This window comes from Onychostruthus taczanowskii, unplaced genomic scaffold (genome assembly GCF_017590055.1).
Source record: "Onychostruthus taczanowskii isolate IOZ18803 unplaced genomic scaffold, ASM1759005v1 scaffold8, whole genome shotgun sequence".
NCBI classification, from domain to species: domain Eukaryota; kingdom Metazoa; phylum Chordata; class Aves; order Passeriformes; family Passeridae; genus Onychostruthus; species Onychostruthus taczanowskii.
The window spans coordinates 10,554,379-10,566,397 of record NW_024505892.1 but is presented as its reverse complement, the minus strand read 5'-3'; the positions used below and the strand labels follow the sequence as shown (position 1 = coordinate 10,566,397).

At 41.5% G+C, this 12,019-nt stretch overlaps 1 protein-coding gene across 1 annotated transcript in view; it reads left to right on the top strand.

The window, feature by feature from the left end:
- The window catches only part of LRP11 (LDL receptor related protein 11), a 66,466-nt gene extending 54,846 nt beyond the window's left edge, over nucleotides 1–11,620 (top strand). The window contains exons 6-10 of the mRNA XM_041424038.1: nucleotides 1,733–1,874; nucleotides 3,930–4,055; nucleotides 5,498–5,707; nucleotides 11,081–11,182; nucleotides 11,466–11,620. Of these exons, the coding sequence (XP_041279972.1) occupies nucleotides 1,733–1,874; nucleotides 3,930–4,055; nucleotides 5,498–5,707; nucleotides 11,081–11,182; nucleotides 11,466–11,620 (735 nt within the window). The remainder of the gene's footprint in view (nucleotides 1–1,732; nucleotides 1,875–3,929; nucleotides 4,056–5,497; nucleotides 5,708–11,080; nucleotides 11,183–11,465) is intronic.
- The last annotated feature ends 399 nt before the right edge of the window (nucleotides 11,621–12,019 follow it).

Here is a 12,019-nt window from a genome sequence, read left to right as displayed (position 1 = left end):
TGAGAGAGTGCAAAGCAAAATGGAACTTTAAGAGTAATTGCTATATATCATCTAGATAAAAGGAACACTTTATAATCAAAGACTTGTTAACTGGACCCATTGCAGCATTATTTTATTAAAAGAGCATTTAAATACTTTTAAAATTAATCTGTGATTTAGTAACATAGAGTAAAACAAAAATTAGAATTTAATAAAAACATTCAAAGTTTATATTTTAATATTACTCAAAGTCACTTTATAAAATAGAGACAAGTCTTATATCCATTCAAACTTGTAAAATTCACATTAACCTTGGTGGTTTTTTTGTATTTGTTAACAGAAAATGAATTTGACACACATTTATGCTTAAATAAATACTTTTTCATTGTGTTCAAATGAGCAGGGATTTCTCCTACAGATATGTAACCTGGTGATTAACCATGATAATTTAAATTTTAGAGTTGAATTAATAGCTGTGATTTTTTTATGCATTCTTCAGTTGATGTCTTTAGTGCTTTGGTTACTGCCCTGAAGTTACTGGATTTCATGTCATTTATTCTTTGAGAATAATGTATGAATCCATAGCTACAAGGGAGAATGGGAGTGTGTTTGAATAAGATAAAAGGCAGCTGTTGCATTGCTTTTATGTAGCAAAGAATAAATAGAAAGCAGAGGAGGGGGAAGGACTGCTATAAAGAGATCTTATCATATTATCATTTTATTTTATCATAAAACCTTTTTTTTTTTCACGTTGTGGCTGATTATTGCTTTTTTAGGTAATTTGCTTCTCTGATTGCTACACCCACTGTGTAACTGCACAGCCCTGGACACTTGGGGACAGTAATGGGTTGGGTTTTTTTTGTTTTTTTTTTAATTGCTGAATATCTATTTTGAGCCAAAGTTTCTGTGTAAGCAGCTACAGGCCAGCATTCTTCAGGGCAGCATGAAAATAAAAAGGAAAGCACAGAGGTTACCAGGAGGAGTGGTGGCGTATTGAGAAGTCAGTGGCATTTCTCTGTCTCTGCACTGGGAAGAGACTTGGGCTCCATGGCTCATGAGTTTTAAATACCACATTTGCTCTCCCAACAGTGAACAACAGCAGGTGTTTTTTAGAGCATAATAATTTCTTTAACTCATTAAAGAATAAAATTGTAAGGGGTCATGCACTCCATCAGGAGGTACTCAACAGTCTGATCAGATAACTGAGTGCATTCATGTAAATAGAAAAGGAAAGAAATTTCAGATAGGAAATGTTCTCACTGAGAGAAAAAATGTGTTTATCAATACACTCTTCTATAATGGAAAGTCTAGGACTCTGGCCATATTAATCAAAAATTCTTGTTCTCTTTCAGGCATGAAAATTTATTTCTATGGATCTGTGTTATATTGTCTACAGACTAACTTGATAAAGAGCAAAAGGCCAATATTTTACTGTCTATCCTCTAAAATTACATTTCTAATTACTCAAAAATTGATTTAAATATATGTGATCATTTGTTCTCCATTTGTGTGCTGAGATCCACAGCTCCACGTAACTGAGTAGATCATGAAAACACTACCTGAATATTGTGGGTTTTTTACAAATGGATGCAAAAATAAAAAAGAGATCAAATGTTACATGCTGAAATACATGCTTGAATAGACTGACTAGACTGCAGGAGGTATTTAATCTGCATGATGAGCACCTTATTCCTGGAAGGTCATGGATGGATCCATTGTGTCAATGTTTTTTTTACTGTGTGCCTTCACTCAGGTACCGCAGCCAGGAACGCTGAAACTGTCCCACATTCAGGAGGGCGGGTATATTTTCCAGCTCACTGTGACAGACACTGCAGGTCAGCGGAGCTCTGACAACGTCTCTGTGACCATTCTGCCCATGGTTCATTCTGCAGCAGGTGAGAAAATGGCTGGAGCTGTTGCCTCTGTGACACCCAGGGTATGGTACTAGAGCACAGCAAGGGTCTTGATAAAGGTAAAAATGTTCTTCATTTTCAGTGTTTTATTTTGCCCTTGCTCATTACATAATGACATCTCTTTCAGCTTTGAATTGCTCTTTCAAAATGAGGAAACAAGCAAGCATCACTTGCCTGTTAGAGCAGTAATACTTTCAGGCACTGAGTATTTGTCCTTCTGTTGCTAATAAGCATGCAGGGTTGGAAGAGTGAAATATTGACACAGGTGTCAGGTGCGTTGTAACAGTCAGATGGTGTGGGCATCAGGACAGGGCTTCTGCTATAGGGAAGATCCAGTTTAAATTACTTAATAGTATGTTTGAGGCAGACTAAGAATAATACTGACCTGCATTTGTAGTCTGAAAGTTGACATGGTTTTTTGTTTTAATGCATTTAATTTTTTCTTTCTGATGGTTGTTATTGAAGCCTTATGCTACTGGGGAAGCTGAAACTGGAACTGACCCATCATTTTTAAACTCTGAGCTTCAGAAACATGTGAAAAGCATAAAAGGTAGAAAGTAAGTTAGATTTCAGCGGCTGTCAGTCCCACTCTTCAATGTAATAACTTCTAATTACATTGTAATTAACAAGTTGCTAGTGCAGATCTGCTGCTCTGGCACAAAGTTAAATAGCTTTAACCATGTTTAGCAGAACCAGTGAAAATCTTTCCCTGCCTCAGCGCAGTATCTGTATGTGAGAGGGTAGTCCCTTGGCAATAAGCTGTTATTAAGAAAATATCTGCTTAATAATGCCTTTGTTCCAGTAATGGATGACAGAGTTGTGTTCATTAATATTTAATTCAGCTAAAGCAGCCAGAGAGGTTTGCTGCTTTGTTTATTTGCTGGTGTGGGTATCTGGGGTATCTTTTGTGTGGAGCACATAGGGGATTTGCTGTCTTTTTTATTTTTCTAATTCCCCAGCTGCATTAGCAATTCTAGTGCTACTGCTGTAGCTAAACCAGTTCTTGATACCTTAATACATGCAAGATCAGTGCTATTACTAGTGCTGAAGTTTGGGAGATGCATTTTCAGATTTTAGGGGTTTTAAACAGTTGTCTGCTTTCCTGGCATCCTTCCCTTAGCGTCGTGCATCGTTTGGTACACAGCAGGATAACAACCAAAGGCTGTGCTCCCTTATGCAAATTGATTTGCTCTTACAACACTAATCAAGCACTGAACTTGATAGTGCTTCACAAAGTGTTGAACTGCACTGCTGTTGGAAAGACAAAAGCACAGATGTAAACACTTGGCAATTACAGAATCTGAATGGGTTTCAGGAAAGCTTTGAGTATGCAGAATGGGATGTCCAGGGATACTCTCCATTTCCAAGGGAATCTAAATTTTAAAGCAGGCAGCAGTCAGTTCTTTCTGGTGAAAGTAATTAGTGAGAACATGACCTAGTTCTATTTTGGTCTGTGCTGTATTGAAGTCACTGGATTGCTGATGTCAATAAATGACGAGCATTCTTTGAGTATTTCAATTATGTTGCAGAAAACATGCCATAAAAGATCCCATATGGTCCAAATGTGTGCATGTAAAGCACACATGTAAATGGATATTTAGTAGGAATTACTACTAAAGGGAGGAGGGATGCAGTTACAGCCACAGAGATTTCATTTCTTTATTTTCAGGACTGTTCTGCATCTTTTAAGCTTAGGAAGATCTCCTTTCAGCTTAGGCCAGCAGAATTCAAAGCACTGTAAGGGTGCTGCACAAGGTGTAAGGTGCAACAGCCTCCAGGTTGAGTATTCCTGTAATAAAGAGATTACCAGGCTAGTGATGAAGGTGCCAGGAACAGCTATTGCCTATATTTGTTTCTGAGTCAATACGATGTCACACAGCTGAGTCTGGACTTTGTGCCTTGTTCATGGTGCTTCTTGACATAGCTTGGTTTTGCTTTTTCCTCCATGCTGCAGATTTTAGTCATTGACTCAGTCACTGACTCAGTATTTACTACTTGGACGTCTCTTTTGATAATTTGGGAATTGTTTCTCAACAGCCTGTGTTGGGGTTTGCTCTCGCTACCAGTTTATCTGTGACGATGGCTGCTGCATTGACATCACATTTGCGTGTGATGGTGTGAGACAGTGTCCTGATGGATCAGACGAGACTTTCTGCCAGAATCGTAAGTGTGCCATGTCTCCGTCTCTCTCGGTGCCTCCCAGTGAACCCCGGGCAGCCCCGGGTCAGCAGACAATGGGGGGAGCAGCCCCAAAGTGGCCAACAGCGGGGGGAGGGGCGGGGGGGAACACTCTCTGGTGCCCCGTGGGTACTGATGGCAGCCAGGCTGGTTGCCTTAGTTGCCTTTGCAGCAGAGGAGACACTGGAGACATCGGTGGAGGATAAAAGGCTGGCTCTCAGCAGGGGGCCAGTCCAAGGTTTATTCAGAGCTCCTCAGGGGGCCCCACACCTCAGTGATGCGCCTTGCTCAAGGTGCGCAGGACCACTGCCAAGGGTACATTTAAAGGGGGGGAGGAAACCAAAGGTAGATGCATTTGCTGACCAGTAAAGGCCCTCCAGGGATGCAGTCTTAGGGATGGACATTTGGGATAGCGTATAAAATGTTACTTGGGGGGCTGACCCCTGGCCTCGGACTAATCACTCGACAACTTAGACCAAAAGTTCTAGATAGAGAACATGGGATGCTGAGTGACTGACAGAGAGCCAGGGCGGGGATTTGGGGATGATCTCAACACAGGAGAATGATTACACAGGCAGAGGGAGGGGGTACAATCAGGGGTAAACCATTTGGGGATACATAAGGGAAACCATTTGGGAAAAATAAGGGGATACAAAAACAAAGCTATTACAAAGTATTACAAAATATAAAAGCACACTACAACAGTGCCAGGCCACAGTGGCACAGGAGACTGTGAAAGTAACCACAGCCTCAATGATCAAAGGGGGACAATGCCACTTCTGTGGCCTCTCTCCCTGTAAGCAAGCAGTTTGCTCCCAGCCTTTCATTGGAATTAGCACATGGGAAGGTTTAATATTTGCTTACTCAGGTGCTCATAAATTTTCTTCAAAGCATATTAAAACTGTCAAGGTTTTGACACCCAAGTGACAGGTTTTGTGTTCACCAGTTAGAAGATCAGTTTTGTACTTGCATGGTGATTCTGGAAACAAGAACTGTGCTCTCTGTGTGAAAGGGTGTCTCAGAGGTACCCTTCACTGTGCTGTTAGACACCTTGCAAGAATCTGAAACACTGTGGACTCGCAAGGGAACCAGTTGATTCACCATTGTATTTGCTTTCGTTATTTGCCCATGCTCAGCTAAGTGAGCAATAACCACCAAAGGATGAATGGGCACAATGGCTAACCACTCTTTCATTATAGTTTAGTTGCTGGATTTTACTGTAGGAGTCATGAGTGTACTCTTGAGAGCAAGGGTTAGGTATCTGTGACTCACATTTCATCATATGTCTGAACCTGAGGAAGTTGTTTACTCTGCCTCAAGAACCATCTTGGACAGTCTTCCTTAAGAGCACTTCCATTCCCTTGTTGTACAAACATTTTTTTTGTACAACAAAAACATTGTACGAAAAATTTTGTTTCTGTTAACAGTGAGCTCGGGTCGGAAGACGGTGACACACGCAGCTCTTGGCACTACCCAGCAAAGGACTGCAGGACTGACTGAAAACACAGAGGAAAACTCTGCAGTGAACACCCTGAAAGCCACTGCCAGAAATCAACCACTTCTCTCAGTGGATGCAGACATGTCTAACCAATCGCTTTCTCAGGGACCAAAGAAACAAATCAGTGGATTTGTGCCAGGTAAGAATTTAATAATTTTCAATAAATCCTTCTCCTCAAAGAAAGGAAGCGTCTTGTACCTTAAATTTAATTTGTCTTTTGGTGCCTGGCTAAGATAAAAAATTTCATATGTAAATAAATACAAAAGAAATGTGTAAGAATGAAGTTCTAAGTAAGTTTTGATTTATTACTGTTAAATCTATTTTATAGTAGGTGCAAAAAGAAAGTTGAAATGTAGGAATGCTAGGGAAATAATACAGTCTAAGGAACAAAATGTGCAGTGAACTAGATAAATATTCTGCCACGGGTACAGCTGTGTAGGTTGATGTATTAAGGCTCTTTAAATCTGTAGGGGAGTACTTCAGGAGCACATAATAAAGTGCTGTTCAACTTGGGTGAGAGTAATTGCTTTTCTCCTGGTGCTAAGTATTACTTCCCTTTTTTTTTTCTTTTCTTTTTTTTTCTTTTTTTTTCCTGAGCTTCATCTCCAGGGCAGGAGCAGTCTTTCCTCATAGTAGAAAAGTCTCGGGCTTTGGTAACAAGCTACCTCAGGTGCCCCTGTACAGGTCCCCAGTATTGTTCTGCACAGTGGCTGCAAGCCTGTAGTGAGTCATTGTGTGATGTTACAGGCAGAGCCCCAGCCCTGGCCTTGGTAAAGCTCCAGAAGCTGCAGTGAAATTGATGTGTCTTTTAAGGTTCATGCTAATGAATTAAAATGATCTGAAATGGCAATTACATGAAAGCAAAACTGTGTGCATAGAGCCTAGAATTAGTACAGTATAAACCCCCCACTTCTATTTCTTCATGGTTTAGACTGATTCATGTGCCCCAAGACACAGCTTTATTTTCCAGTTGTAACAGAGCAGTGCTCAGTGCCCTCTGCTGTCGACTCTGGAAAAGGGCACTGCCCTGGCTGGCACCTGGACGTTCCCTTCAAGGTGCTTTTACTTCATCACTGGAGTGCAGAAGGAGTGAAAACTCTGCAAAGGGAACACTCTGTGAACACTCTGCAAAGGGAGTGAAAACAATGTTGTCAAGAATTTGATGGCCTCAGTGAATTTGTGGGGAGTGATAGCAAAATCCTGTCCCAAAACTCTTCCCCTTTTCTGGCAGTATAGATGACCTCTAGATGACGCCTCACTGCTGCCTAAAATTCTGAAGTCTGCTTCAAACCCTTCTCACTCACATAGTCTTGAGTGACACCTGATATGGGGCCACCCAAACTGAACATCAAACTTCCAAAGGACTTTGCAAGCTCCAGTGGGAAGTCAGCTGCTAAGTAGGTCTCAAAAATCATTTGGCTTGTGAATCCAGGCATAAAACCAGAACTGAGGCCACTACCTTCAGCAATTGATAGCCAAGGGTTATAACTGGAAGTACAATGCAGAAGCATTTTTGCATAATCATTTTCTGTGTTTACCAATTGCACAGTAACTTACTTGCACCAGTTTTGCTCTAAAGGTAGCCTTTTGCACAGCAGTAGACAAGCAAAGAAAAAGATGCTTAGAAAACTAAAGAAGTGTGATGGGGCATCAGTGATTAGTGTACTACCAGTACCTGTTGTGATCTTCTGATTTTCAACAGGCAAGATTTCAAGCTGTTTTAATTCTTGTGGGTTGGTTTAATATTTTTCTTATGACAGGGCTCAGTCAAAATTTAATTTTAGATGCTTAATTATTTCCCTGTGGAATAAAAGGATCCAGTCTTTACTGACCCAGGAGCCCTATACTTCTAACCAAAAAAGCAGCAAACAGCTCAGCGAGGTTTAAAATTGCTTATGGATTGATTCCAGTTAGGGTGCATGGGGTGGGACGTGAAGAGGTGCTGAGTACGTGCTAGGTACGTGGGTCTGAAGGGCAGAAACTGCCAAAAACTGCTGTGCCAAAACCTGCTCTGAGCTGCTGTCTTCTCCTGCAGACACTGAAAATTCAGAGTCCCATGCTGTGTATTAATGATTCACAGAAGTCCAGAGAGGCCCAAGTCCTGCCCCACTGGGAAACACCACAGTCTTTATGGAGCTGGAGAGACAGGCATCTAATCTATTTGTTAAAATCCACCCAGATCCATTAATTAGACTTCCCTCCACCACTGCCATCTCAGGGAGGTTACAGACCAAATCTAATAATTATGTGATACAAAAATGAGAGGCATAGAAATGTTGGAGCAGCTCCGTGAAGCTCATCTGGAAATGTGTCCAGGAGGGAAATAATGTTATATGCATATTTGAGAAGAGATGAGCAGTGCTGAACAGAAATCATACCAGCAGCCTCAAAAGTTCAGCAATTCAACTGACAGAAATCCTGTTCTGGGAGGGATTGTCTCCTGCTGCTGATGCCAAGGTAGAAGCTCTGCCTCTGAATCACTGTAAAGGTCTTTGTTGGACCGAGGCAATCATGTTCTTGTTGGCCTGAAGCTGACATTGCAAACATCCTGGCTTCTTATATACTATTTTACATAAGTTTTGAAAATAGCTTTAGTGGTTTTAATGTCACTATGGTGAAAAGCTGTCTACTTAAGATACATATTAGGGGATATGGCTTTACAGAGGCAGCCCAGGTTCCGGCTTTTCACTTGCAAGTGCTCCGTTCAGGGCCACATTTTTCTTAATTCTCAGCTGACAGTTTCAGATCATCATGGAAATACAATCCAGGAAGGAAAATGTGATGCTCTTAAATCAGGTGACTGCAGGCAGAGTAAGTGAAGGTTTTACCTACTGGAGACAGCATGTGGCACATTCCAGTTTGCTGCTAGACTCTATGCGTGATACAGGAGCTTTCTGTTGATTTTAAACGGGAGAAATTTTACCTGAGACACTGTAGGACTTGGGAGTTCCTTTGTTTTGTTTTTGACATTTGTTTATTTTTTTAGTAGTGGCTAAAGTACCAATAAAGGCCTGTCCCTTCTGCTACTTACCTCTCCATAAACAACTTTCATCTCTGAGAATTCAATAAAGATGTCGAATAAAGGGACTTCCTTGTCAAGTACGACCAAATTAATCTTTTCTCCTTTTCTCCAAAGGAGCTGGGCTAAGTTGTAATGTTTTGGACTGTGAGATAGTTCTGGGTAGCAGATATATAAGCTTTCTACCTATGAGGGTGACACTTAAGGGAACTTCTTTCTAGAATCCATTTTCTCTTAATAGATTCTCTGTTCCAAATTTCCTTTAACCTTCCTTACAGTAGCCCTTCATGCTTAGCTCTGACTTGATACAAGCTTTTTAAGGATTTACACTGAAGTATGAAAATATGCAAGTCCAAGTTAAGGACTGTTTAAAACTTCTGCCTGACCTAACGGCATCTGTTTAAAGTAAAGTGAAACAGACCACAACCAACCAACACAAAACCCAAAAATCATTGATTGTTTACAGTGGGTAAATCTTGTTCTGCATTCCTGCCTTTTCAATGGGATTCCTCTACAGCAGGGCAAGTCCAGGGGAACACCAAGTCTGACTCTGAGATGACCCCCTCAAGCACTTAGGGCACCGAGTCTTCTGCAACAGACTCATGGTCTACTTTTACCCAAGCTGAAAGGGCAAACATTTTCTTTCAAAGTCGAGAGTAGATGGAGGAAGAGGCATTTGATGTCAATGAAAGAGTCCTTTCTCTCTCTGCAGACATGTTTCCATGGTAGTAAAGTTACCCAGACTGCATCTCCTGCAAAGGCCAGCACAGCATTTCTGCATGGCTGCCTTCAAATAGCCCCAGTGTCCTTCTCCAGGGAAGTTCTTAAGTCTAGCTGCATATTCTGGCACTCCTGAACTTGCAGATAAATGTAGAAAACACACAGTAGCAGCACAGCACTCTGGAGTGAGCAGGGGGCTGGTTTCTAAGCAGCAGTGGCCAGTAGCAAATAGGGTCATGCAGACAGGTTGAATTCACGAGCAGCCTGAAGATTTGCACTCCCCAGCATAGCCAACCCAAGTGTATAAATCACTGTAACAGCTTTGCATTCCCCTGGCACAGAGCCTCTGCCTCTCCCAGGCTGCCCGTGCAGCGCTGTTCGGGGCTGGCATTACAGCATTTGACTGAGTGCCCAAGCCTTAGTCATGTTTTTACTGCAGAGGCACCCACAGCAGTAGCCGTAACCTAGATCTGTAATTTAGGGTAATTGGAAAGGGCTGTAAATGGTAATTTCCTCGGAGTAGACTGGAAAATCAAGAGAAAGTGAAAACCAAATTAAAGCCATGTAAAATACTTTATGCCAGGCTCCTAAATGTCTTTGGGGAAATTGCTCTTTGTGTTCTAGAGATAACAGATAAGATATTGAGCAGCATTGACTCTGATAGTCTCTCCAGTCATGTAAGAACAGCCACAAGTCCTAGCAAAATCCTACAAGCTTTATTGAAAGGATTCTATTCTTCTACCCTTCCAAAAATTTCCTACTAAACTTTTCTCCATATTTGCCAAATTTCTGTACAAGCAGTTGACTTAAATATTCCCTTTACTTAAATCTCAGGGAAACAAGTTTTTATAACAGGCATTTAAATGCAGGCTGGAGCAGCTCTTAAAAAGAGCTAATGACTTTTGGATATTTCCAAAATAAAGACAAATATTCATTTAGGAAAAACAGCTGCTGGTTTTGGTTTCAGTTACATTCAGGTGGTCCTGCACATCTCTGATACCATTTGGATATTTTAAGGCCAGTACATTCACTGTTAGGATTTTTTCAAGCCCACTTTACATGCCAGGACAACATCAGGAGCCCAGCGAGGACAGGGCCATGGCTTGTTTCTACAGCATTCCCTGTGGGTGAAGTCAGTATTTATGCACCACAGCCAAAAAGGCAGGGCAATAAAGCCACAGCCTGAGAGGCTGCCTTCTGCCTTGGAGTGGGAACATTAGCATGGACTTTCATGACAGTAGCAGTGAAACAATTTAAGCTTTAATTAGCAGTCGTGTGCATTTGCTGCTGCCACTACCAGGGACACCTTCTGCCGCTCTTCAGAGCTGCGGGAGGTGGGTGGGACTTACACACAGTGCATGTTCCAGGCTAATTGACTTAAACACTTCCTTAGCACCCACCACTACATGTAATTCCAATTACAACATTTCACATTCATATTCTACAGATCTTGTAGCATAGTGTGTTTCTGCTAGCTCTGTAACAGTTCTGAAGGCTGCCAGCAAATGTATCACAGCACAAAGTGCCCTTGCTTTTGGGTGAGATGCATTGTGGTTTGGGATGTAAAATTGAATTTAAATTTTAGCTTTAGTTTGACATTATTTCAAAAATTCAAGTTATACAGTCAAAGTCAGAAGTTCTTAAACTGTTCTTTTGTTTGTTTTCTTTCCATAAGTTGAAGCGCTTCACATTATTTAATATTAGTGTCCTGTGGATAAGATTTCCTGAGTCACTGAACTGCAGTATTTATTTATCTGGCTTGATTTTTTGCAGATAACAGTTCCTCAGGGAAAAGAACAGATGATAAAAATGGGGATGGCATAATGATGCCAAAGAGAGATCAGCTTGGAGGTGGTCGCCCAGTCCCAGAAACAGGTAAGACCAACCATGTGAATTATGAATTATGAAGTTTGAATTATGTCAGTTTTTCAGTCAGGTGCTATAGATACAGATAAAGTGGTCAAGAATTGAATAATGTACTTACATATTCTGAACTGTCCCTAACATGATCTTGCAGTTCAGTTTCATGGTATGAGTTGTTCCAATTACTGACATCTAAGTGGTAGACTAGCTGTATTTTTAAAGAAAAATTTCAGGTTTTCTCTACCAGCATCTCACTGTGTTAAATAAAATGTAATTTTTCTTAACCTCATTGTAGGTGCTGTGTTACCCTTAGCCTTAGGCTTGGCAATCACTGCTTTGCTGCTGCTTATGGTTGCTTGCAGACTGCGCTTAGTGAAACAGAAGCTCAAAAAAGCTCGACCCATTACATCTGAAGAGTCTGATTACCTCATCAATGGGATGTATCTCTAAAACCTGGATTTGGGTCAGTTGTTTTCTCCCCTTTCTCCTGTGTCCATGAATCTCTGCCTCTATAAAAGGACCAAAATCCTTAGTTTATTTTCAAGTTAGAAGCAGCCTATGAGATGAAGAACATACTCTTCCCCTTTGGTGATAATATAAAAAGTGGGTAGATGACCTTGGTCAGAAAATAAGAAACGCTCAGGCTCTGGAGAGTAGCGCTAGTTGGCTGTTGTGCAGAAGACACTGCAAGGTGGGGAGACCCCAAACTGGATGTGGGATGTTCTTGCCCTCCCCACAGCAGCTGGGGTCTCAGCCAGGGCTGAGTGCACCCCAGGGCCTGTGCACTGGAGCAGGCAAAGCTCCACAGCCCGGCTGTGTTGGCCAAGGTTGGGGGGGGAGCCTGTGCCA